General features: G+C 39.6%; 3 protein-coding genes and 1 long non-coding RNA gene across 13 annotated transcripts in view; 1 reads left to right on the top strand and 3 right to left on the bottom strand.

Annotated features, from left to right (window-relative positions):
* Window positions 1-1,794: 1,794 nt before the first annotated feature.
* On the bottom strand, window positions 1,795-16,127 carry ttv (exostosin glycosyltransferase 1 ttv). The gene is made up of 7 exons (XM_022841622.2): window positions 15,042-16,127; window positions 8,575-9,118; window positions 6,314-6,511; window positions 5,463-5,594; window positions 4,907-5,029; window positions 4,351-4,557; window positions 1,795-4,095 (listed from the first exon to the last, which is right to left on the bottom strand). The coding sequence occupies exons 2-7, from the start codon at window positions 9,003-9,005 to the stop codon at window positions 2,796-2,798; spliced, it is 2,391 nt and encodes a 796-aa protein (XP_022697357.1). The 5' UTR covers window positions 9,006-9,118; window positions 15,042-16,127; the 3' UTR covers window positions 1,795-2,795.
* Window positions 16,128-18,727: 2,600 nt separating this feature from the next.
* Window positions 18,728-22,749, bottom strand: LOC147752850 (osteopetrosis-associated transmembrane protein 1-like). Of its 3 annotated transcripts, none has more exons than XM_086970391.1 (6): window positions 22,526-22,749; window positions 21,898-22,046; window positions 20,298-20,415; window positions 19,611-19,828; window positions 19,233-19,395; window positions 18,728-19,002 (listed from the first exon to the last, which is right to left on the bottom strand). In XM_086970391.1, the coding sequence occupies exons 1-6, from the start codon at window positions 22,620-22,622 to the stop codon at window positions 18,842-18,844; spliced, it is 906 nt and encodes a 301-aa protein (XP_086826517.1). In that variant the 5' UTR covers window positions 22,623-22,749; the 3' UTR covers window positions 18,728-18,841. The 3 variants fall into 3 exon arrangements, with proteins under 3 accessions (XP_086826517.1, XP_086826518.1, XP_086826516.1); XM_086970392.1 differs by having other exon boundaries at window positions 21,898-22,022; XM_086970390.1 differs by lacking the exon at window positions 22,526-22,749 and having other exon boundaries at window positions 21,898-22,497.
* A 149-nt stretch (window positions 22,750-22,898) lies between these two features.
* Window positions 22,899-26,448, top strand: part of LOC111265189 (uncharacterized) — a 4,071-nt gene continuing 521 nt past the window's right edge. Inside the window, exons 1-2 of one of the 2 annotated variants that reach the window (XR_002683326.2) lie at window positions 22,899-23,020; window positions 23,242-23,290. This is a non-coding gene — a long non-coding RNA (uncharacterized LOC111265189). Of the gene's footprint in view, window positions 23,291-26,448 lie in introns of both variants that reach the window. The other variant, XR_015312972.1, reaches the window with a different exon arrangement.
* LOC111265186 (osteopetrosis-associated transmembrane protein 1) overlaps window positions 23,803-26,448 on the bottom strand; it is a 7,200-nt gene continuing 4,554 nt past the window's right edge. For all 7 annotated transcript variants that reach the window (XM_022841624.1, XM_022841627.1, XM_022841628.2 and 4 more), the window contains 3 exons: window positions 26,004-26,233; window positions 25,487-25,649; window positions 23,803-25,067 (listed from right to left, as the gene is read on the bottom strand). In XM_022841624.1, coding sequence (XP_022697359.1) covers window positions 24,961-25,067; window positions 25,487-25,649; window positions 26,004-26,233 — 500 coding nt within the window. In that variant the 3' untranslated portion in view covers window positions 23,803-24,960. The remainder of the gene's footprint in view (window positions 25,068-25,486; window positions 25,650-26,003; window positions 26,234-26,448) is intronic.

Raw genomic sequence — 26,448 nt, 5'->3', positions numbered from 1 at the left:
TATACGTGTGTTTAAGTTCGTGGGCGTTATTTTTCTACGGCTATGGCTGTGTATTTATTATGGAGGATGAAATCTACTATGAATGAAAGAGCATTATTGTGACCATATCGTATTTATAATATATGTATATATATTTTTTTTTACATTTAAATATGTCTATATTAGCGTAAATCGTCAGTGTATGATAACTGTGGAGCGTTATTTGCAGTCGTACAGTAGCGGCAATCTCAACTCCTTCCTTCTAAATTACTTTGTTTTGTTATTATTTATAAATATAACTGTTGCCATTGTCATCATTATTTTCTTAATTGATGTTTTCCACCCATGTGAAAGTTTAAAGTCGAGAAACGTGCTCGAATTTGTCTTTGACCGCCGCTCCTTTGAATGAGCAATGCGTAAAGAATGCATTCGTTTTCTTGATTTTGTCATCTGACAGGTTGTGAAAATGACGTTTACTTTTCTCCAGTACGGTTTATGTTTGGTGATGAGTACTTCTAGTAATAATAACGATAATTAATAATATTATTAGCCATTGAATTTTTGGCGGAGAAGAGGCTGTGACCGCCTCATGCAGGGGTAGCCATTGTTGTTCGAGTTCATCAGAGTGTGAGAATAAATATGCTGTTTTATTTTATTCATTCATCATAGTATTGGCCACGCCTCTTCCCCCGGGCAACACCCCTCTCTGTCCGCCAATAGACAGAATTGTTTGGGTCTGAACAAATCGGCAGACATTTGCTTAAGGTGATAACTAGGACAAGATTAACTCTCTTCACAGCCGTGTGCCGTTTTCGCCCGCAGGAGCTTTTCAAATATATCTCATGACGCAATTAGGCGGAGGCTGAGACCAATATGTGGCAATAATGTTTGGCTTTGAAGCAGTTCTACGAGACGCCCCCTATACGTCTTGATATCATCATCAGGTCCATGTAATTGGGGCTTACTTTTTTCCCCTTCAACGTTATTGCTACTTGACGCCGATGGGACTTTTTTATTCGCATCGACAATCAGCAGTCGAGCCTCTGTGTTTGTCGCAAAATATGTAGCCTAAAGAGCTAGCTTTATGTCGCGTTATTAAGCTTCACAAAAGTCGATCGCTGTGTGCGGTGGTCAAAAACTCATCTCAGAAATTGGCTACCATTTCACCACAGTTCACAAATCCAAAACGCAGAAGCGACATTTCGCAGTAATTTTATTTAGTTTCTATTATGAGCGTACCGTCTGTAGTTTCTTGACCCATTTGACCGTATCACGTCAAGCCGTCTTTGATGGAAGGATCGTTTACATATTGAATGGCTCTCACTCGGATAATTGCTATAGTTCGTAGCTCTGCTGTTATATACGCAAAGTCTGCCGATAAGGGTGAAGCCTGAAAGACTTGGGTGTAGGTACGCCGGGACTCTTCAGAACATCGCCCTGAGCGGAATCGGTAGCAGGTGTCTGTCATTGTTCCGGACTATGTACAGCAACTCGCTTAAAAATAGCCCCTTTAGTGTAATGAATTCGTCGATCAAGTACGTTAAAGTAGTCCTCTCTACAGGAAAACAAGACGTGTCCTCAACATTCCACGTTACTGAATGGCAATATATCGGTACGACATCTTTTCTTCCGTCTCAAAGCAGCTATCGGTTACCTGAATTCATTTTCTTTCTTTCTCTAATTAAGTCTTTCTTTTTATCTTACCTAGTGTTAAATTGTATTCCATACCTTCATCACGCTTCTTTGCGGTTGTCAATAGGCGCCATTAGATTTCTTTGTACAGTGCACTTATATACAGGTCATGAGGCCCTCGCATTCTTCCACATAAGTTCGGCATGGCGTTATTCTTCTCATTTATTTCGCACCTACTGTAACAGTCATCCACCTTTCATTCGATTTAAATCGTTCCTGTCTCAGTCAAAAATGATATGTTACAAAAAAAAGGGGCTCACAAAGTCGGCACTCTCATCCCACAGAAATAGGCAATAAAAATAAATCTTCGTTCGTAGTCCTTTTCCTCCTCTTAAAAGAAAACATCAAACCCATTTGGGGTTCAAACCATTCGTACAATAATCACAGGGTGAACTCTGCCCCATTATTATTTTTTACCGCTTCTAGTCTCCTCCATTTTCTTTCCTATCTGCTACGCATTTGATTCTTCAGTCGTATCTCAAGTATATGATATGAACAAAGTAACAAAATTAGACTTTCGTGGCTTTCGATGGTTCAATCATGTTGTTATTAATTTCCTGCTTTCTAACACCCATCCTGATAACGTTTGGTACCGAAGTTGTTGTTGTTATTATTTTGGCCTTCTTCTGTAGATCTTTGTTCGATACACAAACTGGCAACGTACTAACATATGAATATTATTTAGAGTGAATCTTCTAAAAAGCCATTACGTTTTTCTTCTCGATTCCTGTCTACATAAATTAAGTTGCTTACTGTGCATTTCGTTCCTAAAACTTACATTTTTCAGCTTTGGTACAAGAAAATAGAGCGTTAAAAATACAGCAGTGATGAATTAAGAACGCATTTGTAGTAGAAGATAAAGCTCTGCGTTTGAGTGCACCGTCCAATATTACATGGGATTCTAGTTATATTTCAGTGATGTATCAAATTTTAGAGATAGCCCTTATGATCTTGCCGAAATAATTAGAATGACTTTTATCTATTCGTTCTGGTATCTTTTTCGCAATTTCGTGCTAATCTCCATTAAATTGCAGGTGTCTGTTACATTTGTCACTTTTAAAATAACTGCTGTATGCACGAAAAATCCATCTCGATCACATGCCTCGCAAAGCCTCTTTCGTGTTTTAGCCACCAGACGAGCCTATCCGGTCGATAACCTTGAACCGTTTTCGTAAATTGGACACTGGATCCTTGAATAGGACGGGGTCAAAGCGCGCTACCGAGTGCGCAAGTGGAACCCTTCCGAATTCGGCAGCGAATCGCGCAACACATTCGCCCCGTTGACGGAAATGATCCGGATCGTTCCAGGCTGAGGGGAACTTTCCAGCAGTTTCTCGGCCAAGTGAGCCAACTGTGCCAACAGCCCCAACGCCGGCGTTGCTGGTGTCACGGTACTGTTTTCTCTGAGTAACCTTAACAGGTGGAAAGGCCGTGACGTCTGCTACGAGGAAATTCATCAAGATATCTTCGCAGTTCTGCGTCTGATCGACGAAGTCAACGAGACGTGGACTGAGAACTGATGAGAATAGGGCGTTATAGTATGAATGGTAGAAAGCTGCACTCGTCAGTACCATCGAGTATTCGTTGGACCATTTTGAGCTATAGCTCCATCGAGCGCGCTGTTCATCCCAATAGTAGGAACGGGCAGGATATCCAACAATCTGCTGTGGAAACTGTTTCCATACAAAGAAAGCGAAGTCGATTTCTTCCGTTGTTAGCGTCACGTCTTCGTCCAGTGATAGTACGGCGTCCGTCGAGATTTGCTCGAACGGCCGAAAGCGTTCGGAGATCTTTGTTACACGAATTGGGACTACCGGTGCAGGCAGTTTTGCATTCAAGAGTAGCTCCGAATCTACTAACCGCTGCTCCAAACGGCCATTAATGGCGCCGCTACTGTTTGCGGAATGTTCCCTTGCTCTGGGGTAGTTCTCCATGTTCAATAGGAGTAGTACGCGCTCGCAATGTTTCGATTTTAGTACGTTCTTCAACAAACGGTACAATTGTGTTTGTGGAAAGCTGTGTCTGGTGTACGGAAGCGATGTGTAGATAACCGCAGTAAATTTCGTCATCGCCCCTAGCTGTCGTTGAGAGGTGCCGCCTGACATCTGCGCATTGTCGCAGGGCCGCTGGCCCCAGCACTGGTTGTTCCATGGTAGATTCCATCGCCTTTGTGGCAGCTCGCTCTGTACACTATACAATGCTCCTGGGAAGGTATTCCAACTTGTTAGCGACTTAGCTCGCTCAGATTCAACGCGGTCAGCGATAATTTGAAGTGTCGTATGAACGATTTTGTCAATCGAGTTAAAGTAACTCCGCCACAACACCTGTGCTTGTTGACGAAGCTTGACGACACGCGGTGATGACGGCGTCAATCCAGACGTTCGCAAAAAATGAGGCAGCTGAAACAGCAGCCGCTCATCCCATCTGCAAATGAAAACCAAATGAGCGTATGTATATACCTTTGCTCACTATATTGAATTTATTCATCTCCACAAGCTCTACTTATCACCTGCCGTAACTGTGGGCGGTAATATAAGCAGATTCATTGAATTAAAAATATCATATGATAAGTGCAATAAGATCTAGTTGTTGGGGTTCTAGTAAACAATAAATGACAACTACTATCCAAATGGTAGTAGTTGTCATTTGTACTGGCTTCCACTTGCCACTCACACACACCGAATAGTAGCTGAGCTCCAGTCTATAACCTCGTCGAAGGGTAGACGCCAGTCGTTCGACAGGACGATAGGTATGCATCCGGCCTGGAGAGATTCAAGGAAGCGGAACGAGCCCAGGCGCCTCCCTCTTGGCACCAAACAAAAGGTTGAATTTTGCATGAGGACCATAAAGTCATGCTTGTCGTAGTCAGCGTTATCGCTGTCACATCTGCTTATACGAACAACAAATTTAGGAGCAACACACACCAGAACATAAGCATTTATCAAGTAATAATGTGCCACGGTTAAGGTCTCGACCATGTCAGCAGTCGCATCTAATGAAATAGTGTGCTATTATCTGCTAAAGAGCGAAAAAGCGTCGAAATGCTGGAGCAAACAATCAAAAACAACCTTCTCGTGGAACTTGGGACCTGTGTTCGTCAGTTTATTAATGATGGCCATTGCATTTATCTATATTACGTAATGATGTACATATGTATGAACGTTTTAATTTCCTAGCCAGCGTTTGTAGACGGGAGAAACGTGTCTATGAAGAAGAACTAATTTGGCTGACTTACCTATCATCTTTCTTGAGCTTCCACTGCTTTCCGTGCTTGCATGTTGTCAGTAACAAGACGTCTTTGGCGATATTTAGATGAAATAATGAGTTACGAATTTCTGAGCCAATCCCATACAGGTACCTATTATAGACAGAGGCATATATTAAAATTCATGTCAATCAAAACCCGTTGGTTACAACAACAGCAACAGTTGTCTTCGTCTCACTCGATGAACAAATGTAAATCTAAGGCTATACTTGCGCATTAATAAGAAACCGCCTTACATTTCAAATAGCCCTCCACGATGGCGGTTGGAACACATTTTTCTCAAAATACGATTCAATCATCAGACACTAGAATACTAATAATTAACGAATATATTGTATAAATGCTATGCAGTAAAGGATCAAGGCAACCGATATCAATCTACAATAAAAAAAAATGGTTATAATATTATAAATTTTAGCGCAAGTTATTATGCACAAGCTGTTCGAACTATGAGTGTACATGTGATTGGGCTTCGGAATCAGTTCAGACCGGTTCAATGATGTGACGGTGACGCTAACACACCAACCTTTTCCCTTTAAAGGTCAACAAGTAGCTTTTCCGTAAAGGGGTTAGAGTCCTACTCTCGCTCGAGTAGAACCCTGGTTGGCCCCCAAGATCAGGATGTGACCGTGAAAACAGCGGGATTGAGATGTCATACCTGTCGTAGCACAGAGTATGAAAAGTATGTTTAACCAGTAAATGTAATTACTTGTAATATTTTTACAATTTGCATTGTATAATGACTAGCCGTAAACAACGAACCACCGATTATTATCACTGCTGAGCGCTGGCTATATCCTTAATTAGAATTGGGCTTTAAAATACACTTTAGATAAAGATTATTGTGACAAACCACGAGAACCAACAACTGTACGTTTCGCACGCCAAATACCAAAAGTTGTGTTCCATACTTGTACGAAATCACCTCGACCGAAGTTAAATAAGTCGCCTGTGCTTGTGCAATGATATTGTGCAACTCCACCATTAAAGACTATTTGCGCTAAGAGACCTACACGACTCGCTTGTTCAGGCACTATCTGAGAAGGCATCTACGCACAGGGTAGACACAGGGTAAAGGGAAAAATCAGCATTCTATAACGATAACATTCTAACGATAACGACCAGATTGCGAAGACAACTGCACACGGGCAGTCCGATAATTATCGATAATCTATTATGGTGGCGTACACAAATTGCCTCGCCTCCAATGTATAGAAAAAGAAACGCTTAAAGGACATCTTCTAGAGTAGGTTACATGGCACAAAGTACATACGGTTCAATCAACAAGTAATTCACGGGCAAACAATATTGTAAACGGTCTGTGCAGCAGAATTGATTTCCCTTTAGAACAAGGTGAAAGATCTATGTTGTTCTTACCCAGGCCGAAAAGTATGTCCAGGGGCTGAGCTCTTCGCAAGTAGTGCGTGCCCTGCATCAAAGTTTAGGTCTTGCGAGTAGTCCGGCCAAGATCCGGAAAACAAGTTAAAGATGAGATGATTCCGTCCTTCGTTCCAATATGGAAGATTCCACAAAGCTGCCTGAGCACTGCGTACATAGTCATCCGACAAAATATCCCTGAGCAGCAGCAAAAACAATTGATAGGGCAAAAGGCATTTCTTTAATTGAGCCATTCATTAGCCATAAAGATTAACTAGTTCATCTGAGCAGTATGTGGCCAATGCTTTTTCGAATAGTAGCGATACTCAATTTCGCAAAAACCCAATCCTATAATACACTGATGTCAATCACTATTCAGTACTTTTGATATATAACGATTCTATGACAGCGTATGGCACACTGACGCGTGCCCATGTTTGCAGGAGAGATTTGAGTGATTGCTTAATGGGGCACAAAGGGGTTTAATGATACATTAATATTTCACCACCTAGCATATCGGAACAATTCTGTGGATTATCGTGACATAATCTGTAGATTATCTCCGTTGGATAGCGCTTGACTATTTTAGTAGATGCTCCTTTTGCACACATTTTCGAATACGACTTGGTCGTATATCTATCTGAATAATTAAATTCTTGCAAAAAACCCAATACGAAATTTCATGTGTGACTAGACAGAGATATATTGCATGACACACTGTCACGGACATTTCGGCACAATGCATTTGTTGCTATTCTTTCGGGTATAGAACCTTTTGCTGAAGTTTTAATAGAAATCATAATAATATGAATAATATTGACGTTAACGCAGCACAACATGAGACCCAAGCATGGAACGTATATTATTAACTTAACCGAACTAAAGAATATCTCTGGTAAAGCGGCTATACGGCTTAGGTCAAAAAATATTCACATTATAGTAATACATAAATAGAAAAAAAAGGTAACCAATCGATCGGCCGTTGCATGCCGCTAGAGCTAGGCCAACGAAGTAGTCAGAATAAAAGTACTGACCGCGAATTTGGACGGTTGTTTCGCATTTTGTTGGTGCTCTAACAATAATAACAAACGTCACAAACATCGCCGATCACCGTCCAATCTGCGTTCTATAACACAACGTGGCCATCTCATATTTCAGTAATGGTTGGCCTTGAGGTGGCCACACATTGTGCGCCACTGACGTTGCCCTTTAACCCACCTTTGGAGTTTATGCCACTAATGTGTCGACTCTCTTAGATTGTCCGATGGAAAACATTCGGTAACAATGATGGATCCGACGTCGAATTCAAATTGTTACCCGAACGTTAAATCAATAATAGGATTGTCGGCGCTCACAAGGTCGCTTCAAGTCAACAGGGTGTTTTCCTCTAAATAACTAAAAATGAATAAGTCATTTAGAAGCAACATCAGACGCAAAGACCTCAGACGCATCAGATGCCAAAAGCAGAATTAATTTACATGTAAATCACCTTGTGTACTTGCGTGCAAACGAAGTGTATGAAGAATGACTTGTTTGGCATCAATGGACACAATATGGAACAATAATTGTGATGTGAATTGATCCGTCACAATGCCGCTTAGAATCGGAAACAGTTTATTAAAGGGAGTACTTGGTGTCGACTGAACGGACAGCTTGCACGTTTTCCACCTCAATCTTAAATGACACTATTATTTAGAAGTATATTATATATAAATAGATGCCACATACCCCGTTTCAACTAATTGTCTTTAAGTTAAAAATAAGAACTTAAGAGCAGCTAACTGAATCACAGTCATAATACGTAATGAAATGCACTTGTAAAATTTTAAATTCTCGAGACATAAGAATAATATGCAGGTCTGTATATTATATATAGCTCTATACTATACAGCTCTGCCTTAACACACCCCCTGTGATAGTAAAGCTGTTTTTCTTTATAACATTTACAGGTCTGTTAACCTCGTTTAGTTTCGGACTCTGATTACGAAAGCCTTATCGCTTAATCTGAAATGCCTATATCTGTCTTATTTAAACACTCTTCTAGTTATCCCGTGTGTGTAGATACGCGTTAACCTGACTGTCTCCTGTATCAAGGGACAGCTACTACATCGTGAGCACTACTGTTTTTCCTGTTTACAAAATTCCTCCTTTGGTTCGAAGTTCTCAAAGCCTCCCCCATGCCCCTACATCACTCGAATTAACGAGATGCGTACAATATATAAGTACAATCAAGACATCAAGCGGAAAGCAAATACGCTTACCTATCGAGGGTGTCAACGTTTGGCACGAACAGACACGCCTCATCCGGGTTGGCTGTATAGAAGCGTGATCGTTTTATGGCGCTGAGTAGTTTGAGGTAGGAGGACGACACTGATTGACCATCCTCCGCAGGCGGATACACGTATACCCGAAATCCCCGCCGACAGCGGTCCAGTTCGAAACACGTGTGAAATCGGCAAAGTTCCGGATGGTTGTCCCATGGTCGTGTGGTATTGCGGGAACGTTCTGTCGCACCCTTACTGGAGCGATGCCCCGACCAGAATGACGTCAGTTGATCAGCTATGTGCTCGATTCGAACGCCCGACCGGTCTTGATTTGGTGGCGGTTTCCCTCTGAACAGCAGCAGAAAGACCAGTGGAAGGACTATAATGAGGATGATACTAAGGAGAACGTAGCGTTGAATCACCCGCATCCTTCCCCGTCGGACTTCGACCGGATCCCTGGAAAAGGGTCTCCGGAAAGCACCGAACACCTCGCCGTCAACGCCACCACCACATGCAACCACTCATTCAGCACTCACTGCACCTGCAAGGTAAAAAAAATTAATATAAGAAACCAAAAAAACACAGACGAATTATCTGATATTGTGGTTGTACGTATTTTAGAAGGCGTCTCTATTATAAAAATACGTTTCCTGTTCAGCCGTCGGGCTGCCGTCAGTTCTAATGTAATCTGTTGGTGCATTATGAAAAATAAGCCAAAGATTTTATCAACAATCCGTTGTATATTTTAGAAAGAACAGCGTATTTTACTGCACATTAGATGTATATTCCTATAAGTACGACTAAAAAATATAAGATCTTAATCGTTTTGACTTTGCTGGCCCAGACAAGCGAATTCGTGTACAGTCTATCTTAAGAATAGAGCTACTACCGATTTCCTATCTCAAGCCGCTTGTCATTCTGAAATATCAGCAACGGGGTGTTGCGAGGTCATGTGTATTGCATCCGTTCCAGCTAGATAAACCTAGATTTTATCTAATAAATACAACCCAATGTCTTAATTTGGACATGAGCGTCTAGTAAGGTTGACTAAAGATCGTCGCCTTCTTTTGGCTAATTAATCACCTTTAAACTGCTCCTTTTTTATTTTAAAATGACCTTTTAATAGAAATTCTGTATCAAACGATGTTGACAAATATAAATTGGTTAGAGTGTCGCCCAACGATGCTCTGTGTAAAAAACGGAATTAAATTTTGACTTTATAACGGGCCGAAAATCCCAACAATGGAAGAGCTCAAAACAGCCAGAAAGTTCAATAAATGCAATAAGGCGCAAAAAGTTTTAAAACGTCTAACTGTTGGAGCTTATTTGGATCACCTATTTGATAATTAATAATTTCCTCTTTGAAACGGCTGTCAGTATTTATAGCAAAAATCTACATTTATTAAGACGCTCTCTGGAGTCATCTTTATACACCTAGGTCTTTTCTAGCCCTTTAAATCAGAACTCTATGAAAGGATCTACTTTCCATCATGAAGGCTTTCATATTCCTCAAATTTTGCAAAAATCGCACCGGCAATGAATTAAACCGTTGATCCTGAGCAAAGTTTTTCATTTTGTAAGACGTTCATCAAAGGCAGAAGATCGGATGATATAATCTTTGCTGAAAACAATGCGCCGTTGTTGTGTTGTAAAAAAAAACTGGCTTTTGTCTGGTACCACAAGTACTGTACCATTTCCTACATAGTATGATTAGCAGCCGGCCAAAATCTGTCCCAGTTTAAATGTCGTATGTATGATAAGATTGAAACGTCCTCTTAGTTACTAGAGACAAGCGATAACAATATACTGTAGCAATAATTACGTTGAAGCTTACTAGCTAACCATATCGTTACAATCATCTTTATATATCCAATTGATACATATAATGGCCACACATATATGCATCTGTCAGTCTTCATGTACCTAGCTATATTTAGGGTAGAAAGAATGTAAAGCACGAATCTGCTTTACGTGGTTGTTAGTTACTCTGCGTATATCGAGGTCGCAACGAGGCAACTTATTTCGGTATGAAACCTTCGTTGCACGTCGCCGGTTTCGGGCGTTCCATCTTAATCTCATATGTTGTGTGCCACCGTTAGTCGCCATTAAAACTTTTCAAGTTTTACTTCCAATACCGCCATTTTAATTAAACATTTCTTCAGACGGCTAGCTTTTTCCAACATGAACCGAGTACATCTACGCTCGTTTTCGACTTTAAGCTAGGATCATGCGTTTTCATGTTCGGTAGGCAATCACGTTACCACTGCAACACCACAGGGACTGTCAGCATCCAAATGTTTCGAGTTTCACGTTTAGGATTGCTGCTAAGCGTTCATTTAGGTGCTGGCTTTTTCCAGCATGAAGAGAAATGTACCTACGACCGATTTCGAGCCTAGACACAACGTGACTGGCCAAATAACCGAAAATGTGTCAGGCACTACCTTTCATTTTGTACTTGCTTTAGAGCCTGTAATATACTGACTGGAACCTGCTGATCTTTACTTTGGTACGAACAGGGTTTGTACAGTTAACCACCAGCACCATCATGACGATCGTCATCGTCTCCTAAAATTTACTCAAGTATATCAGTACCACCGTATCATCTAACAGCTGAATCCCAATACTTTGACTTTACCGCTGTTATGTAAATTTGCTGCTTCTCACGACGGTTGAGCGATGACGAAAACAGTCAGATTCGCGCGGAATCCGTGCTACGAGCCACCTCTAGACCAACTCGTAAAACATATGCGTATACCTGATATATGCAAATAATTATATATACATTTTGCGAGACTAAGCTGATCATACCTATTACTCCTTCAAGGTCAGCATAAGCCGTAACCACTCAATATATCTTCTATATATAGTAGTCAACAACAATCATTAACGTTCTGGCTGCAATAACGGATGATATGGATAGGGTCTCGTTTAATGCGGATAACAGTCTAAAGGTCCTTCGCGAGATTTCGTATGATTCGTTCATTTGGGTTGAGTCAGCCTGTGAATTAAAGGAACTGTAAAGATGAAGACACCAACATTGATTCCGAGAATGAAATATCACGTACGAATTGATCTAACGGGTAAACATAAACGACATATGAGATAATAATCCCTCTGCTATAAATAACATTTCATATGTAAAGAAGTCAGTTACGCTATGGATTTGTTTTGAACTCACTCTCTCTCTCGAAGTTAAATCATTTCCACTTTTTACATCTCCATTACAATCCATATTTTTATGCGTGTCTCAGTCAATTAGCTCTGGGGCCTTTACACCTCCCCAAAACAATGAATTATAAAACAACTGCCTAGTATTACGCTTATGTCAATTATAAATCTGTTGTCTAATAGAGACTGCCTTCCACGCCACCCATAGGTGTTCAGCGCGGGTGCACGATATAGGCAGTGCATGCTCTCGCTTTCCCCCTATTTAGCCGCCTGCGATGGAAAACAATTATTTAAAAAGCGCGCCGGCGATGATTGCAGCAGAATGAATCACTTTGACTTCAGTTCTTTGCTAACGTTTACACGTCTCGCATGCCTATTAAAGAAGCAACTTCAGCTCCACAAGCTTTATGTTTCGCCGACGGCGTGACACACCTACGCAGCGCGTGGCGTATTACTGTCGGCATACAAATGAGTGACTATTCGTGCTTTGCATATGCATAGACATTGCAAAACTTTTCCGGCAGCTTGAAGGTTAATGATGGTGCTGCTGTTGCGCCAAACACTATTGCTAGCCTTCCTTATTTCCATAGCCTACCATAAACTAGTCAGCTATTTTTATGCAACTTCTGAGTTGCCTAAACACTATTTTCTTGGGTTTGTTTTTTCGTGCTGCATAACGCACACTGAGATGATTAGTAGCTCAATAGCGCAAACCCTCGGCGGCGCGATTACTATTTCAGCAAGAAAGTTTACGACAAATTCACGCACAGGCCCTGGAGAAAAGGTCAGGGCGGACGCAATCCAAGTGGAAGGAAAGGTTGTAGAAAAAGCTAGGGATGCGTAAGGGTACGGCAATGGTGATCAATGATGAGAAATTAGTTCAGTACTACCGGTATACCAAGTGATGAAATTCGTCCTGCCCTTGTCCGATGACAGACTAATATCACAGTCAACAGTGATGCTAACTTAACGACTGAGAACATAACGACGTCATACTTTTGATAACAGAAAAACAAAAGTAATGGCATCTAGTACGTGGACTAACTTCACGATTGATGAAGTTGTTACCGCTCTGTTTCCTGACGCGCATTTTGCATTTGAATATGCAATCACTTACCGCAAACACTTCAACAAAAGTCATTTATTAATCCATTGAGTTCGCTTTGTGTGAGATATTTTATCATACGTGAAGATGTTTTGAGTACCTAACTTGGTTAGATATACGACCAGAGGTTAGGCACACATAGTTAAGCTAGCACAATAACAGCTAGCTGATGTTGCTAATGTGTGCTCTAAAAAATAGGTAAATATAGGCCCAATTCGCTCTTGGTTTTCACATGTTTTCAAAAAATTAACACGTATTTCTCACGTATTTTTATTTGTAGGCAATGATTAACCTTAAAACTTTGAGTTATATACAGGTGAAATGTCTGCTAATAATTGAACTCATGAAATATATTGATTGCATCTTCCAAGATGTATACCCGATGCCAATAAAGATTAGAGAACTCTATGTAAGATTCAAAAGCATTCGAGTGCAACAAATCGCGCTCGAGACAACTCACCTGTTCGTGATATTACCACCGGTAAAATATCTTTTTATTTTATGTTCTTGCGTTCCTCATATTAACTATTTATTACATTAAAAACAACTTTAATCCGACGATTGTTAACCTACGTTACTGGCGACAATATGTCATTGGAACATAATTTCCCTGGACTTTTGGGGAATAGATTTTAGCTTAAAGCATACTAACAACTTCAATTGTTTAAGCTCTAACACAGTGTAAACGTAAAGATTACACGCTTACTGCACCATTATTTTTTTTTTTAATTTTCGTCCTTTTTCATTATCCCCTCTTTTTCAATCCATTTATATTAGTCCCTAAATTCAGTTTCTTCATCAAGAAAGAACCTACACAGTCGTTGCTTTTTAAGCATACAAATGAACTCTTAGCTTCAAGTCTGCTTGCTTTCAGTTAATAAAGCGTTGTTTACCGAGCGACCTTCGAAGGCCCCTTCTGCCAAGTCAACTCTAGCCGACCCCTTATATATATTATATACTATCTCCTGTACTATACTCGTGTCATACGAGTTGCGAAGCAACATTGGGATCACAACAACTATGCCACTGCCCGCGGCCCTAGCAATGACATGACAGTAGATAGATCATTCAGTCCGATGTGGCCTTGTTTGACATGAAGAAGAATCTATGCTTGTCGAATGACGACGGCCATAGCTGCACCAACGGCTATTGCCAATACCACCTGATTTCGCTTACGGCGACCACCATCTATTACCGTGTACAGCTTGATGCCAAGAAGCAGAGAACCGAGGGTCGAAACAAAACGGACCAACGAACGCTTATAGAAAAGCTGGAGTTATGCTATAAAAAATTTTTCGTCTCCTTCTTGGCTTTCCTTTTTTCCCCTTTTCTCTTCCGCCGTCCCGCCCCTTCCAGCTATTAGTCCACACCACACCTCATTGCGTTGTTGTCTATTCCGGTTGTAGTATAAAACAGCAGTAATTTTGCCAGTGCGCGTATGTTGACTGATGATGCTGACGCGCTGTTCCATTGACTGATCAGACGATATGACAGTGTAAATCGATATGTTTACTTATACATGGTGATGTAGGCCTTTTTCACTTCTAAATGAACTCTGAGCGAGAAGAAGCGAACATTATCAGGACTGACTGCACGTACCTGCCTGCCTGTCTATCTATCTGTCTGTCAATCTTTTCCACAGATAACTAATCTGTTAAACATTGAACGACAATAACAACATCGCTGATTCATGTCTTCGTGGTAGACATATACGTTACAGTACTATCATATAAGCGAGGACAGCGAGTAATGCGGGGAATCAGCACTGATTCTCCACATGTGCACCATCTACAGTTTTACGGTTGGGATGTGGGTTTTATTAGAAATATCATCTATCACGTCTTACAAGGTCAGAATGAACTACCGTTTCGCGTCTTCCCTGTCCACCACATAAGTAAATATGGATACTACTGCAGCACGCGGAACCTATAGAAATGATCACACCACAAAAAGGAAACCGCTGTCAAGTTTTTGTCGTGCACGTGCATTCAATACAGACGCGTCGCTGTCTGGCTAGCGACTGGATGAAGTGTTCGTACGCTCCCACATACGACGATTCTATCCACCATACAGAAACTTTTGCGATTCATTCACCATCGTTGCTTCTATCCTCACTATCCTGATCCCTTAATATTTAATCTCTGATCATGACGTTGTTCGCATTCGACCTTAACACAATCGCAGCACTCACCATTATTGCGTGATTTTCGGTATCGTTCACATTGTTGCCCTGTTTTCTATGTCGGATCTCCGTCCGTCAGACGGAGACCACTTTGCAATTCATCTGAGCCATCTAGAACGACACGATGAAACTCTCATGGCTACGATTCCGTTTTGGTACAAGACCATTATTCTGTTAACCTGTTCTATCCTCTTTGCTTGATTTCGGCATGTATATTTTCGCGGTGTTGATATTGTAGAGCACAGCCACATCAAAAATATCCGGTTTGTTCCATTACATGGTCAGCATTCACCATGCGCATTTACTGATATAGATACACTTTCGAAGAGATAGAAAAAAAAACGTTCTTTATTGCGCTCACTACTCGCTTGAAACGGTTGTTATACCGCAGCACTATCGTCGTACTCCGCCGTGATGGACGCCACCGACGACGGCTACTCTACTTTAACAGGATAACAGCTAAGTGACACAGGAGTGGAAGAAGGCAAACACGAAAATCCTATAGTCGTAGTGATCGTCTTTTACAGCCCCACATTGTCAGCGTATCCACCGAATTAGCCACAGAGATGGAACTCGGAGCAGGCGCTATTTTCTTTCTAAACCAGAAAACGTCATTGAATCGAACCGTACGGAATACTGCGCTAAGCCGACAGGCAAACAAACGTATACACGAATGCACAATCGAATGATGCTGCCGCTGCTGGTGTAGCAGGCGCTGACTCAATTTCTGCGCAGGCTGAAGCCTATCCCTGGCGGTGTTCCGACCCTCCACTTTGTACTGTTAGCGACGACCCATTGGCGAGCGAATCCTCCGTCTCGATGTCTCAAGCGTCTTCGCTCCGATAATTCTTCTTAGGCACATTTGTCGGACTCTTCGTAGCTCCCTCGTTTAGCTTGCTCGTGAGCAGGCGCATTCAGCCCTACTTTTTGTTTCTTTCTGCTTCTCGTCTATGCCAGCAGCACCGACTGTAACGGCTAGAATTAGATAGACGCGAGGTTCAGCTTTCAACAACACGAATTGTAGCGCCGTGGCTGCTGCGCCTAGCACCACTATCAGCACAGTCGCCGTTCTGTCATTGTCGCAAACAGTCGACGAAAGGAGGGAGGGATGGGCGAACGGCGGGCGGGCGAGCGGTCGGTCGCTCAGTTGACGAAAATGATGGTGAAAACTGAAACCACGCAGAACACAACACCACAGAACGACAGCACACACCTAGTGGCTGCAGAAATACCGAAAAAGAGAGAGTGAAACTTCCAAAGAAAAGAATTGTCCGGGAAAGAGACAGACCACGGCTCGTAAGGCAGCGGAAACCCCAACACAACGAGATGAAGATCTCGTTTAGTCTCGCCCTTGTTGTCTCTCTCTCTCTCTCTCTCTCTCTCGCTTTTTCCCTCTTTGTATCTCGTCTTTGCTAGTGGCGGCAGCAACGTCGCGGCAAAGGCCGTGTAGCAGACGACACGAGCGACGATGAAGCGGCAGCGAATGAGCCGAGGCTGAGACGACGGCGGCAGTTGCCGCAGTAGACATCACCATGATTTGCAATAAACGCAGTAACCGCCTGCAGACGGAGAGAAAAGTAGGGGCGTGCAATTGCTACAGTGATACAATCAATGCGCCGAGTCCTTGTTCGTATGGGACCACGAGAAAAGAAACATGTAAGATGCCGGGTGGCTACCTGCACCAAAAAACAGGGCTCCTCCTGACATTTGCCGCACTGAAAAGCGCGCCCCTAGATTTGGCCCGTGCGTTCAAACAAGAGAGCAAGGCAATCGACTGAGAGAGCAACTTTATGTGCGGCTGCTGGTAAGCACAAAGGCTTTGCTGCCGCAAGCACGACCCCAATGTATTCGGAAAATTTCACACGATGCTGATACTTCGGCCGAATGAAAAACTATGAATTTTTTTTCAATGACTGTAAAACATTATAAAAATGCTTTCTTATTTACTGTGTATTTTACCTAACTAGGAATTTAAGCCCACATGAATCATCGGTGGGCCGCGTAGCGTAAAACTACGCAAATGACGTCGACTTTTCGTTAGTGTTTCGATACGGAAGCGATGGTTTGGTCCAAGTATGTATAAGCAAAATAAAAATGTTGAGAGGCTGAAGTAACTGATGTATATTTAGCGAGAGAAGCTGGCTTGGACGTACCCTTATTCAATGGCTTTGGTAAAGCGACACATATGTCACAATGAAGCCTGTACATTGAAGTTCTATAGATTAAGTACGTTTATTTCCTTACCTTTTGTCTTATTCCTTATCCTTTTAGTCATCTGATATTTTATGGACTTACCCTTATTTAATACTAATGGATACCATATAGTACTAATAACCAGTCATAGAGGAATAGAGACGGAGAGAGAATGATTATCTATTATCAATTTCTTTCGTAAATGGAGTCTACTATAGTTAGGAATTTACACATACTGTTATAATTCTAAAACTGTACTGTTCAATTCAATTCTTATCTAAATAGGAGTACTTAAGTTGTTTCTATTTTTGTTTAGATATCAGTTCGTGCCTGACACACTCTACGCAAAGTGGCTACTGACTATTTTGATGGGTGGAAAGTTATACATCTATTGTATATCCTGTATAGCCAAAAACCGATTAAAACGGCTTGATCATACCCACTTAATATAATAATTAAGAGGCAAGCTTTCGTAGTGAGATTTAAATGACAACGTTTTTATAATTTGTTCATTATTATACGTCATTAATAAGAGTTAGATTTATCGGTATACGTTACTTCGCATATATAAAAATGATTTAAATTAAAGAGGGTTAGCTTAAGTCAGTTTACTACAAACAAAAAGTACACAAGTTTCGTCTAAAACTTTACGTGCGACTCAATATAAAAAGTAAGTATCGTTAATAGATTTCAGTACGAGTTTCGGTCAAGAGAACACTCAGCAGACTTTGGTAAATAGAGTGATGTTCCCTCCTTGATGTTTTATGCTCATTATATCATTCGATGCCTGTGTCTATAACTGTTATATGCCGTGAAATTTTCATTCTCCGAGAGAGCGACGCTTGCTTTAATTTAATGGAAGGGACCGAATTAATAGAAATAACACCCACTATCAAAAGAGTATCACTAAATTTGCACTTGAAAATTATATATGGTATTTCTCCTTATCCCAATCATCGTATTGAAATCAAAGCCGAAGAAGCACCCATATAATTAAGTAGGGACCTACCTTTACTTGTAAGACACGAGACAGATTCCACACATATTATGATGAGCTTGAGTAAATTTAGTCTAATAGTGCATTATCGTTTGTTTACAATACATAAATCAAACATAAGCGAGTTAAAAGTTGATGTTTAGATGTTTAAAAACATGTTACGTAATGAGCAAAAAAATCAAGACAATCCTCAAACTTCGAATGCAGTATTTTTTGCACTTGCCGACTTATTCTTCTTGGTGTTTTATTATATCCAATATATAGTGTTAAGTCAAACAAACGCGGTTAATTCGTTCCAACTTTTAGTGGTACTTAAGTAGCTTACTAATACTTAGACGGTTCGATAATTATTAAATCAAGTTAACGTTTATTGGTAACGATTGAAATTAAAAAATTAAAGATGGTGATATAGACATCAGACTGTCATCTTTGACTCAATTATAATTTCAATACCTAATCGCATCTGCTTCCCATACACTGTCCGTATATAATGATTATATTATAATCTCGTTACAGTAAACTTCTGCTTCTATCTCAGAGTTTGTTTTTATTCTATGAATAATATCGTTTTACACAACACTGCTCACATATATATATACAAACAAAGCTTGTCGCTGTTCTAACAGTTGTTTGAATGCTGGGAATTAACAATAGCAGTGTCATGCTCAGCCTGTCTGTGCGGATTTGCCTGGTGGGCATGACACCCAGCGGCCTGTTTGGCATCCACTTGGTCAGTATTGCAGCAGTCAGCCTCTAACTTGATGCTTTGCCACGTGCTCACTAATAACAATTGTTCAACGACGAAAACAACAGGAGTAAAGAGAACATCCCATTTTTAGATGGCATTCAAATGAATCGGCATTTGCAATGAGCGTCAATCACCCCTATGAATAGATTTCAGGAGACCATACATGCTTTATCTGCTAACTAAGGGAATCAGAATCAAGTTTGCGCAGTTGTGTATATTTAGCTCGTCTGTTACTTTATATATATATATATGTATATCTTACCTCTAGCTAATCCAATGTCTTTGGGCTTTTGCGAGAGGCGGACGATTAAGTAAAACAGAAACGTGGTGCTTAATGATGTGAACATCGCAATCAACACATCTGGTGTCATTCCATACGATGAGGAAAAACACATACTGCCCCATTCGCGACGAGTCTCATTCATCTATCAGCAACACATCAATAACATAAAGGGGGGATGGAGGATAGGATAAAGCTCCGTTTATCAGATCAGTCTCGTTTTATTATAGACAAGGTTGCGAATAAATTCTACACTCTCTCGTAAAAGTAATATTATGTAAATTCGAAAGATTACCATTAAACTATAGTACATGTAAAACACATAATAATAATTATAAAATATACGCTGATGAATATTACCGCATCAAGTACATCGACACAAACGCTTTTGCTTGTGCCTGACTGAAGCACTTTGTCGAAGGAGTTCGATAACTTGGTAAACAATGGTTTGCACTGAACGCAGGTTTGGTTATTCTCAAAAGGTGAAAGTGCATCTACACAAGCCTGTAAGGCTTTTTTCTTTTCAAAGAACTCTTGAATCTGTGATGAAACATTATCGGTTCCCGAAGCGTAGCAGCCTACAATGAAACCAAATCACAGCATGTCATTAAAAACTTGTTCTGCGCAGATTCTTATTATATCCATCAATTTACAACGATATGCGGTAACTAAAAGCTTTTTCGATAGCACGGTTTTTCTTTACATTTGTATATATTGATGGTATTGGGATTTGACCGTTCTCAAAACTACTCTTTGAATTTTTATTTATCAATAGGAAAAAAATTGTTGGGAAGATCTTGTTAAATTCTATAAAAATGAAACAGATAAGGATATCCGGGAAAGGGTCATCTATGGTGAATTGATGATGAATTAAATGATTATTTAAATGTTATAAGCTTCACAAACGACGCATGTCGTGATTTATACTACTATTATGAAAAAATATAATCCAACGTTTAAATTGAGATAAGGTACATTCAACTGATCTTTTGTTATTAATTCAGGTCACGTCAGATGATTATTGTGTTGTAAATGTTCTATATTTACCTCCACAGACTCCATCTTCGTTCCACACTTTTTGTATGTACTGAAAGCTTTCTGTAACGAGCGATATCTTTCCTCCATCGATGAGCATTGAACAATTTGTACTCAGCTCCGCTGTACCCTAATCAAGCGAGGCAACAAAGGGTGTAAACAATTAAAAACGTAAATGTTCCAACAGCGGCAAAAAAACGCAAAGTGTCATGCGAATAGCACTTATACTATTTCATATTTTTGGGTAGATTTATTTTAGTTGATCTTCGAAGCCCGTTAGCCGTGGCAGGCAACTAACTTAATACTAAAGTCTCCGAGTACAAACATTACCTTCGTTTGTATTTGCGTTTACTGGATTTACGTGAAACGACGTGCGACTTATGGGGTCTCTCATTAGCCCTAATTAACCCCCATTAACCCTTAACCAAATGAACCACCACGTTTTAGCTAACTTACGCATATGTGCTATTCTCAGCAGCTCTTCGCTGTACATGACAAGTGGTGATTAGTATATGATGTCTCTCTAATAGGAAAGCGCGCATATTGCTAATGACTCCTAATTTGATATATCTGTTTTATGGAAGACGATATATAAATCTATCAATACGCTACTCTATTAGTTGGATTTATGCAAATACGTGAATACACTGTAATAAACTATAAATGATCGATTCACTAGGAAACTATGTGCAGGCTCACGAATAAAAAATGCCCGAAGAAATCTCCCGAAAAAGATACAACAGGTCTAAACAATTTCACAAATCAATCTAAAGCTGTATTCCAAATGTAACTTATTGCGAGGCTCGCCGTTGGCAGGTCGGAACGAATCCACTGGAATTACTTGCTAAGCCTTGCACATGCCTCTTGTACGCTTATTCTTGCCATCTCTATTATATATCTACCTGTAATACGCTCTTATTATTATTCATATTGTCATATTCTAGCCTACTTCATTCCGTATTGCTCACTTCAAAAAGTATTTTATGCGGCAACGTTTATGTGGTTTTGATTCGCTGAAATTACACTGAATCAGGTTGTTGCTACTCATTAATGTATAATAGTACTGGCTATAGTAGTGGCATAAAAACAAAAACAACTCGTTTTGTATAAGAAGCTGCACATTAAAATCACTTTTTGGTCACGTGGGAAAACTCACCGGTGGTGATATAAATATTCAATACAAATACAAAAATTTAGCATTATCGGATGAATCAGTGGTGTAATAACGATATCCAACTCGGTGGGAGGATGTTGTGAACTTAAACGTACTACGAATATTTCCTGAATTTAATTTTGTTCGCATAGACAAGAATGAGGCCGAGATTAATAATTAGCTGGATCACAAAATTTTATAATTGACTATACAGTTCACTTCGTATAATCCATTATAGCAATTAGTTCACCATTGCGCTATAAGCTAATTTAATATGGCTACTATTATCGACTAAATTTGTTTGATTTGACTGGGGTGCATTATTTTCTGTTGCTCCTCTTTGCCATCATCAACTCCAATTTGGCACAAAAAAATTAAATACTCAAACTAATAAGTTTTTTTTTCATCTAGTGCAAGCCAGCTCGTAACTATAGAATGCAATCGTAAAAAAGCATTTACATTTACGAAGCGATCAAATAGGTCGAATGCCTTCTGATAAACAGCCGCGCAGTTCACACACACGGTAAAGGGTCGAGCGTTCTTTAAGGCACAACAGTCGAAACCTTTGAGAGCGGTGGCCATATCTGAAAGTAATTCTGAACAATAATCTGGCACAGAATTTCGCACAGATGTCATTGTCGAAGTTTCAGCACACAGGCAAAGAAAAACGATAACCCACAGTATCAACTTGGCCATATGTTGATTGTATGCCATACTCATTATTATCCTTATCGCGCAGTATTGCAAATGCACCATGAGGGGCATCCCATTTATACTGACGATTACTGCGTATTTCTAGTTGCCAGTATGACCTGCCGCTAACGATATTTAGTCTGTATGCTTTCTACCTGCGTTGAATCGCAAAGCTACTCTAACACCACCATAATACTAAAATTGGGATAATTGCTCATCTGTTAGCCGACCAGACCAACTGAAAAGTTTACTGTTATTATCACTAGATCGAAATATTTCATTTTGCCTTTTTATTTTCTTAAATATTTGCATTTGTGGTTTGTTCCTAGCTACGAAAAACTAAGTTTATATTTGGTTTCCTACTGTCTGTTGACACCTATTGGATTGTACTTACATCGTTTAAATCGTAGACTTAAGGGGTCGTATCGAGCATCAAAGACTGGATCGCAGATTTTGGCGGATATGACCTCAAACTTAGATTTTTGATACATCTAAGCTACTAAGTACCGAATGGGAGATAAGGGGATCAATCGCGACGCGACGATTTGTTGACTACTGTGCAAGTTTCACCATACGCGTCTCTCTCTCTAGTTATGGGGAAATAATCCTTTTATCTTTTGACTCCCTCTACAGTTTATCAGTGTCATCTTAAGGTAGGCTACAACAGACATAGCTCTATTAAGGGAAAGCAAGCTAAAGCTTCGCCACTCGGAGACGCCGGCTGGATAAGAATTGACGTAAACATGAGCAAAACGATACTGTATAAACATTCGTTTTCACTCTATTAGAGTTTGCGAGAAAAATACAGCTAACAAGTAAAATAAGTGGGCTTCGGTGTTGATAGTTACTCAGGTACCGTTCAACTCCTATCGTTTTCATAACTTTTTCTGTAAGTATCTAGAGACAAAGCGATGCAAAGTATACACGCTTTTATTCAAGATCATCTAGTAAAAACGTCTGCTCAAAGTTCAATCGCTTGTTTTTCTTTAGACTGCTAAGGTATGTTCTACACTGTAGGAGCACAAATATAATTCTAGATCAAACTAAGTGATCAAGGACTGTATTATACATTTCATTCAATTTAGTTTTCTAATTTTTTACTGCGCTTAGTTAAATCGGCACCTGGGGGAACAACGAATAGGTCATCTGGAGGAGAAAGGTATGCTACGTCGATTAGTTAGTCTCAATTCTGTTGTTGTGAACTAATTAAAAAAATATTGTATTTAATAGCAGCAGTGTCTCACTCGCTTTCAGGTAACCAATCACTATGTATCGAAGAAGCACATTTTATGTTAGATTTATCTGTGCTAGATAATATTTATTCTTCAGTCACCTGACTATAAATCCTGGTTATAGATATGTCAACAAACAGTAGATTTCTCCTTCAATTAGTCTGTCTATACTTCTCTTGTCTCTCTCTGTACAAATCTCTATACGCCAAACCTACCTAGCGTAGGTCCATCAGCCAGCAACAGACTGAAAAGCTTCTAACTTCTTCGTTTAACTACCTACGTATGTACATATTCGAAATATGCGCCACTGGTAACATTTACGAAAACAGATTCTGGTTAAATACAGTACGAAATTGTAAAATGCAACCCGTAGGCACACATTTGGCAAATATTTTTAATCACGTTATGACTAGTGCTACTGAAAAGTAAGACAGAGTGATCTGGTCAAGCATAAATCAATGCTATATTGAAAACTTTGCTTTTTCTGTGAGCTTTTCTCAGCTTTCTTTATGTTTTATCTGCGCAAAAAATTAAGCCGACTGTCCTAACGACCTTATACATTTTGTGACTTTAGCCTGATCTAGTTTGAGAATAACTCATCTTGTATTTTTCACAAATTTCATCATTAAAGTCTACCATCTATTAATATCGTGGACAGAGGCTAACAGTAATGGCAGTATTTTATTTGGAAATGAAACATATAAGTAACAACTATAACACTAACTAAGATAGTTAAAGGCGCCCAGCTATAGGTTTATATTTATACTGTATTTTTCACTTTGCAATCTCATATCTAAGTTTCTAAAAACATTGAAACTCGTGCGGTAAATCACTCTTTCAAACTTTTTTTGCTGTTTTTACTGCCTACTCATGAATCAACACAAAGAGAATAAACGAGGTTACATTAGTGTTATAAGGCGTAACTATATGAGTAACGAAAAACGGTAAGTAAGATAATATAATCAGAGTAATATTATACAACTATTATATATATATATATATATACAATGATAAAGATTTACGCAGTCGATGTCTAATATTTTTAGAAAACAATCGCTCTCAGTTAATAGATTTTTCTTTTCTACTTCTTGTTCTCCATCTGTCATCTTGAACGACATTACAGCTTTATGTAGTAGAATTAGATGGACATTAACTTGATCAATGAAAATTTTTGGTTTGCCTATCTGCAACGTAATTTTGGTATAACCGTTAAAAGCAACTTGACATTTACATCGTACCTTGTTACCTCATAAATGCAACTGCATTTATGCAGAAATGCAGTCTTGCAGAAATTTAGGTAGCATTTTGTCTCCATGTATAAATATAGTGATAAAGAAGAGAATATAGCGAAACACGAATCATTTTAGTTATTTTTAATCTAAACAAACGTAAGTATAGAAAAAGGTAAGCGATACAATGCTAAACCAGAAACTCGCCGATTTCATTTTCCTTTATACAATTACGCTGGATGGAATGTAATTTAGTTATAGCTACCACTGGAATGAGTTGCAGACAATGCGAGCAGGAATTGAATAATTGAGCAATAATGAAGGAGCGTTGCTGACGAATAGCTGAGACATATTAAAGACGGTGTGTCTCACGAAATAGTAAATAGAGGCTGTAAGTGCGGTATTAACTCCTGTTGATCCCGGAACGAGTTTGAATCTACGGACATTTTTGATATGTGCTCCCGCATAGTTCGTCCTAAGTGGATAGAAACAACAACAATGATCGAAGTATTTGTTTAGAGTTTACAGAAGTACTGCGGTAGGAATCTGAGTTCCGCAAAAAAACCATCTAACATTGCTATTGAATTGAAACTTATTTAACTGAGCTATAAACAGTCATTATTTACCTAAAAATACATATATTTTCATGTAAGACGAAATCTAGAGTTTTACCAGTATAAACTGCTGCCTCGTATTCCAACCGCGTTAATAATCATCGAGTTTGCACTCAGTTAAATAATCTTCATGAGGGCCCTAATAAATGGACTTAATATAATGAAAATAAAAGCTTAATCTGAGACCCTACATATAATATTATATTCATCTTTGTGGCAGCTTCCCCGCAATTTTTCTTCAAAACATGGATACCTATATCATTGAGATTTTAAAACCTACCTTCTAAAATTTCAGCATCTCTTGGCTTTTGCGAAAATCTGGCGAAAAAGTAAAATACAATTGTTATAATAACCATAGCCCAAGCGTACAGGCAGACTTCGGGTTCAAGGCCATAGACATGCGAGCAGCCGTAATCTGACCATTTCACCCGTGTTGTGTTCATCTGTAAAATTCGTTATTATTACTATTATTACTACTTAGCATCACTCATCAAACACTCCTAAAGCAATACTTATAACTACGAGCGTCTATTAGTGCTCCGAACTATTCTCTAAGAACTGGACTATATTATTGAAAACGTCTAATGATACCTATACAAATTTCGGTTTTTGCTTCTAATCTCTGCTCATCATGTTATCATTCCTCTCGCATTTCATTGGAGGCGTTGCGTAACGTCGCTACAGGAAATCACACATAAATAGGCTAGTCAAACGTTGCTTAAAGGCCACACGCAAAAAAGGGAAATGAGTTAGGATACTAAATCATCTAATTAACTGTCGAATCTCTGAGTACTTACGATGTCGATAATGTCCATACACAATTTTTCCTCATACTTTTTTACGAGTCCATGGTAAAAATTCGACAGGTTACTAAATGACGATAAACAATCTGTACATATTCGACTCTCATTTTTAATATGCGAATCAATACACTTGAACACCTGCTCGGCGCGTGTCTGGAATTCCTTCGCAAACTCAGCAACTTTGAAGTGCACTATGTCGTCACTTTTTGACACCACTAAACAATCTGTTAAGCACAAAAAACCAGAAAGGAGTTCCGCGATAAATAATTTTTAAATAATAAATAATTGTTATAAATAGATAGATATACAGTTCTTTCATGTCAGGGCAAGTTATATAAATTCGCGTATTATAACGTACAGTTTTCAGGTGTTCTCAAGCTAAGCGCCCCTTTCTAGCCAGCTATGAAAGATCAGGGCAAACATTTAAGTGGTTTTATAT

The sequence above is a fragment of the Varroa jacobsoni genome, unplaced genomic scaffold (assembly GCF_002532875.2).
Source record: "Varroa jacobsoni isolate VJ856 unplaced genomic scaffold, vjacob_1.0 scaffold_942, whole genome shotgun sequence".
In the NCBI taxonomy this organism is placed as follows: Eukaryota; Metazoa; Arthropoda; class Arachnida; order Mesostigmata; family Varroidae; genus Varroa; species Varroa jacobsoni.
Note: the sequence above shows the minus strand (reverse complement) of the source record. Positions and strands in the feature narration are given on the sequence as shown.

What these genes read in the sequence shown, in the direction of transcription:
- ttv (XM_022841622.2), bottom strand. Translation starts at nt 9,005, where the DNA reads ATGCGGGTGATTCAACGCTACGTTCTCCTTAGTATCATCCTCATTATA. An exon ending in GGACATACTTTTCGGCCTGG is followed by an intron (nt 5,595 to 6,313) that starts GTAAGAACAACA and finishes GTGCTACGACAG; the next exon opens with GTATGACATCTCAATCCCGC. An exon ending in TGGAGCTCAGCTACTATTCG is followed by an intron (nt 4,096 to 4,350) that starts GTGTGTGTGAGT and finishes TTTCATTTGCAG; the next exon opens with ATGGGATGAGCGGCTGCTGT.
- LOC147752850 (XM_086970390.1), bottom strand. Translation starts at nt 22,203, where the DNA reads ATGCCCCTCATGGTGCATTTGCAATACTGCGCGATAAGGATAATAATG. An exon ending in GTGTCGATGTACTTGATGCG is followed by an intron (nt 19,396 to 19,610) that starts GTAATATTCATC and finishes TGTTGCTGATAG; the next exon opens with ATGAATGAGACTCGTCGCGA. An exon ending in AGACATTGGATTAGCTAGAG is followed by an intron (nt 19,003 to 19,232) that starts GTAAGATATACA and finishes AATTGTTATTAG; the next exon opens with TGAGCACGTGGCAAAGCATC.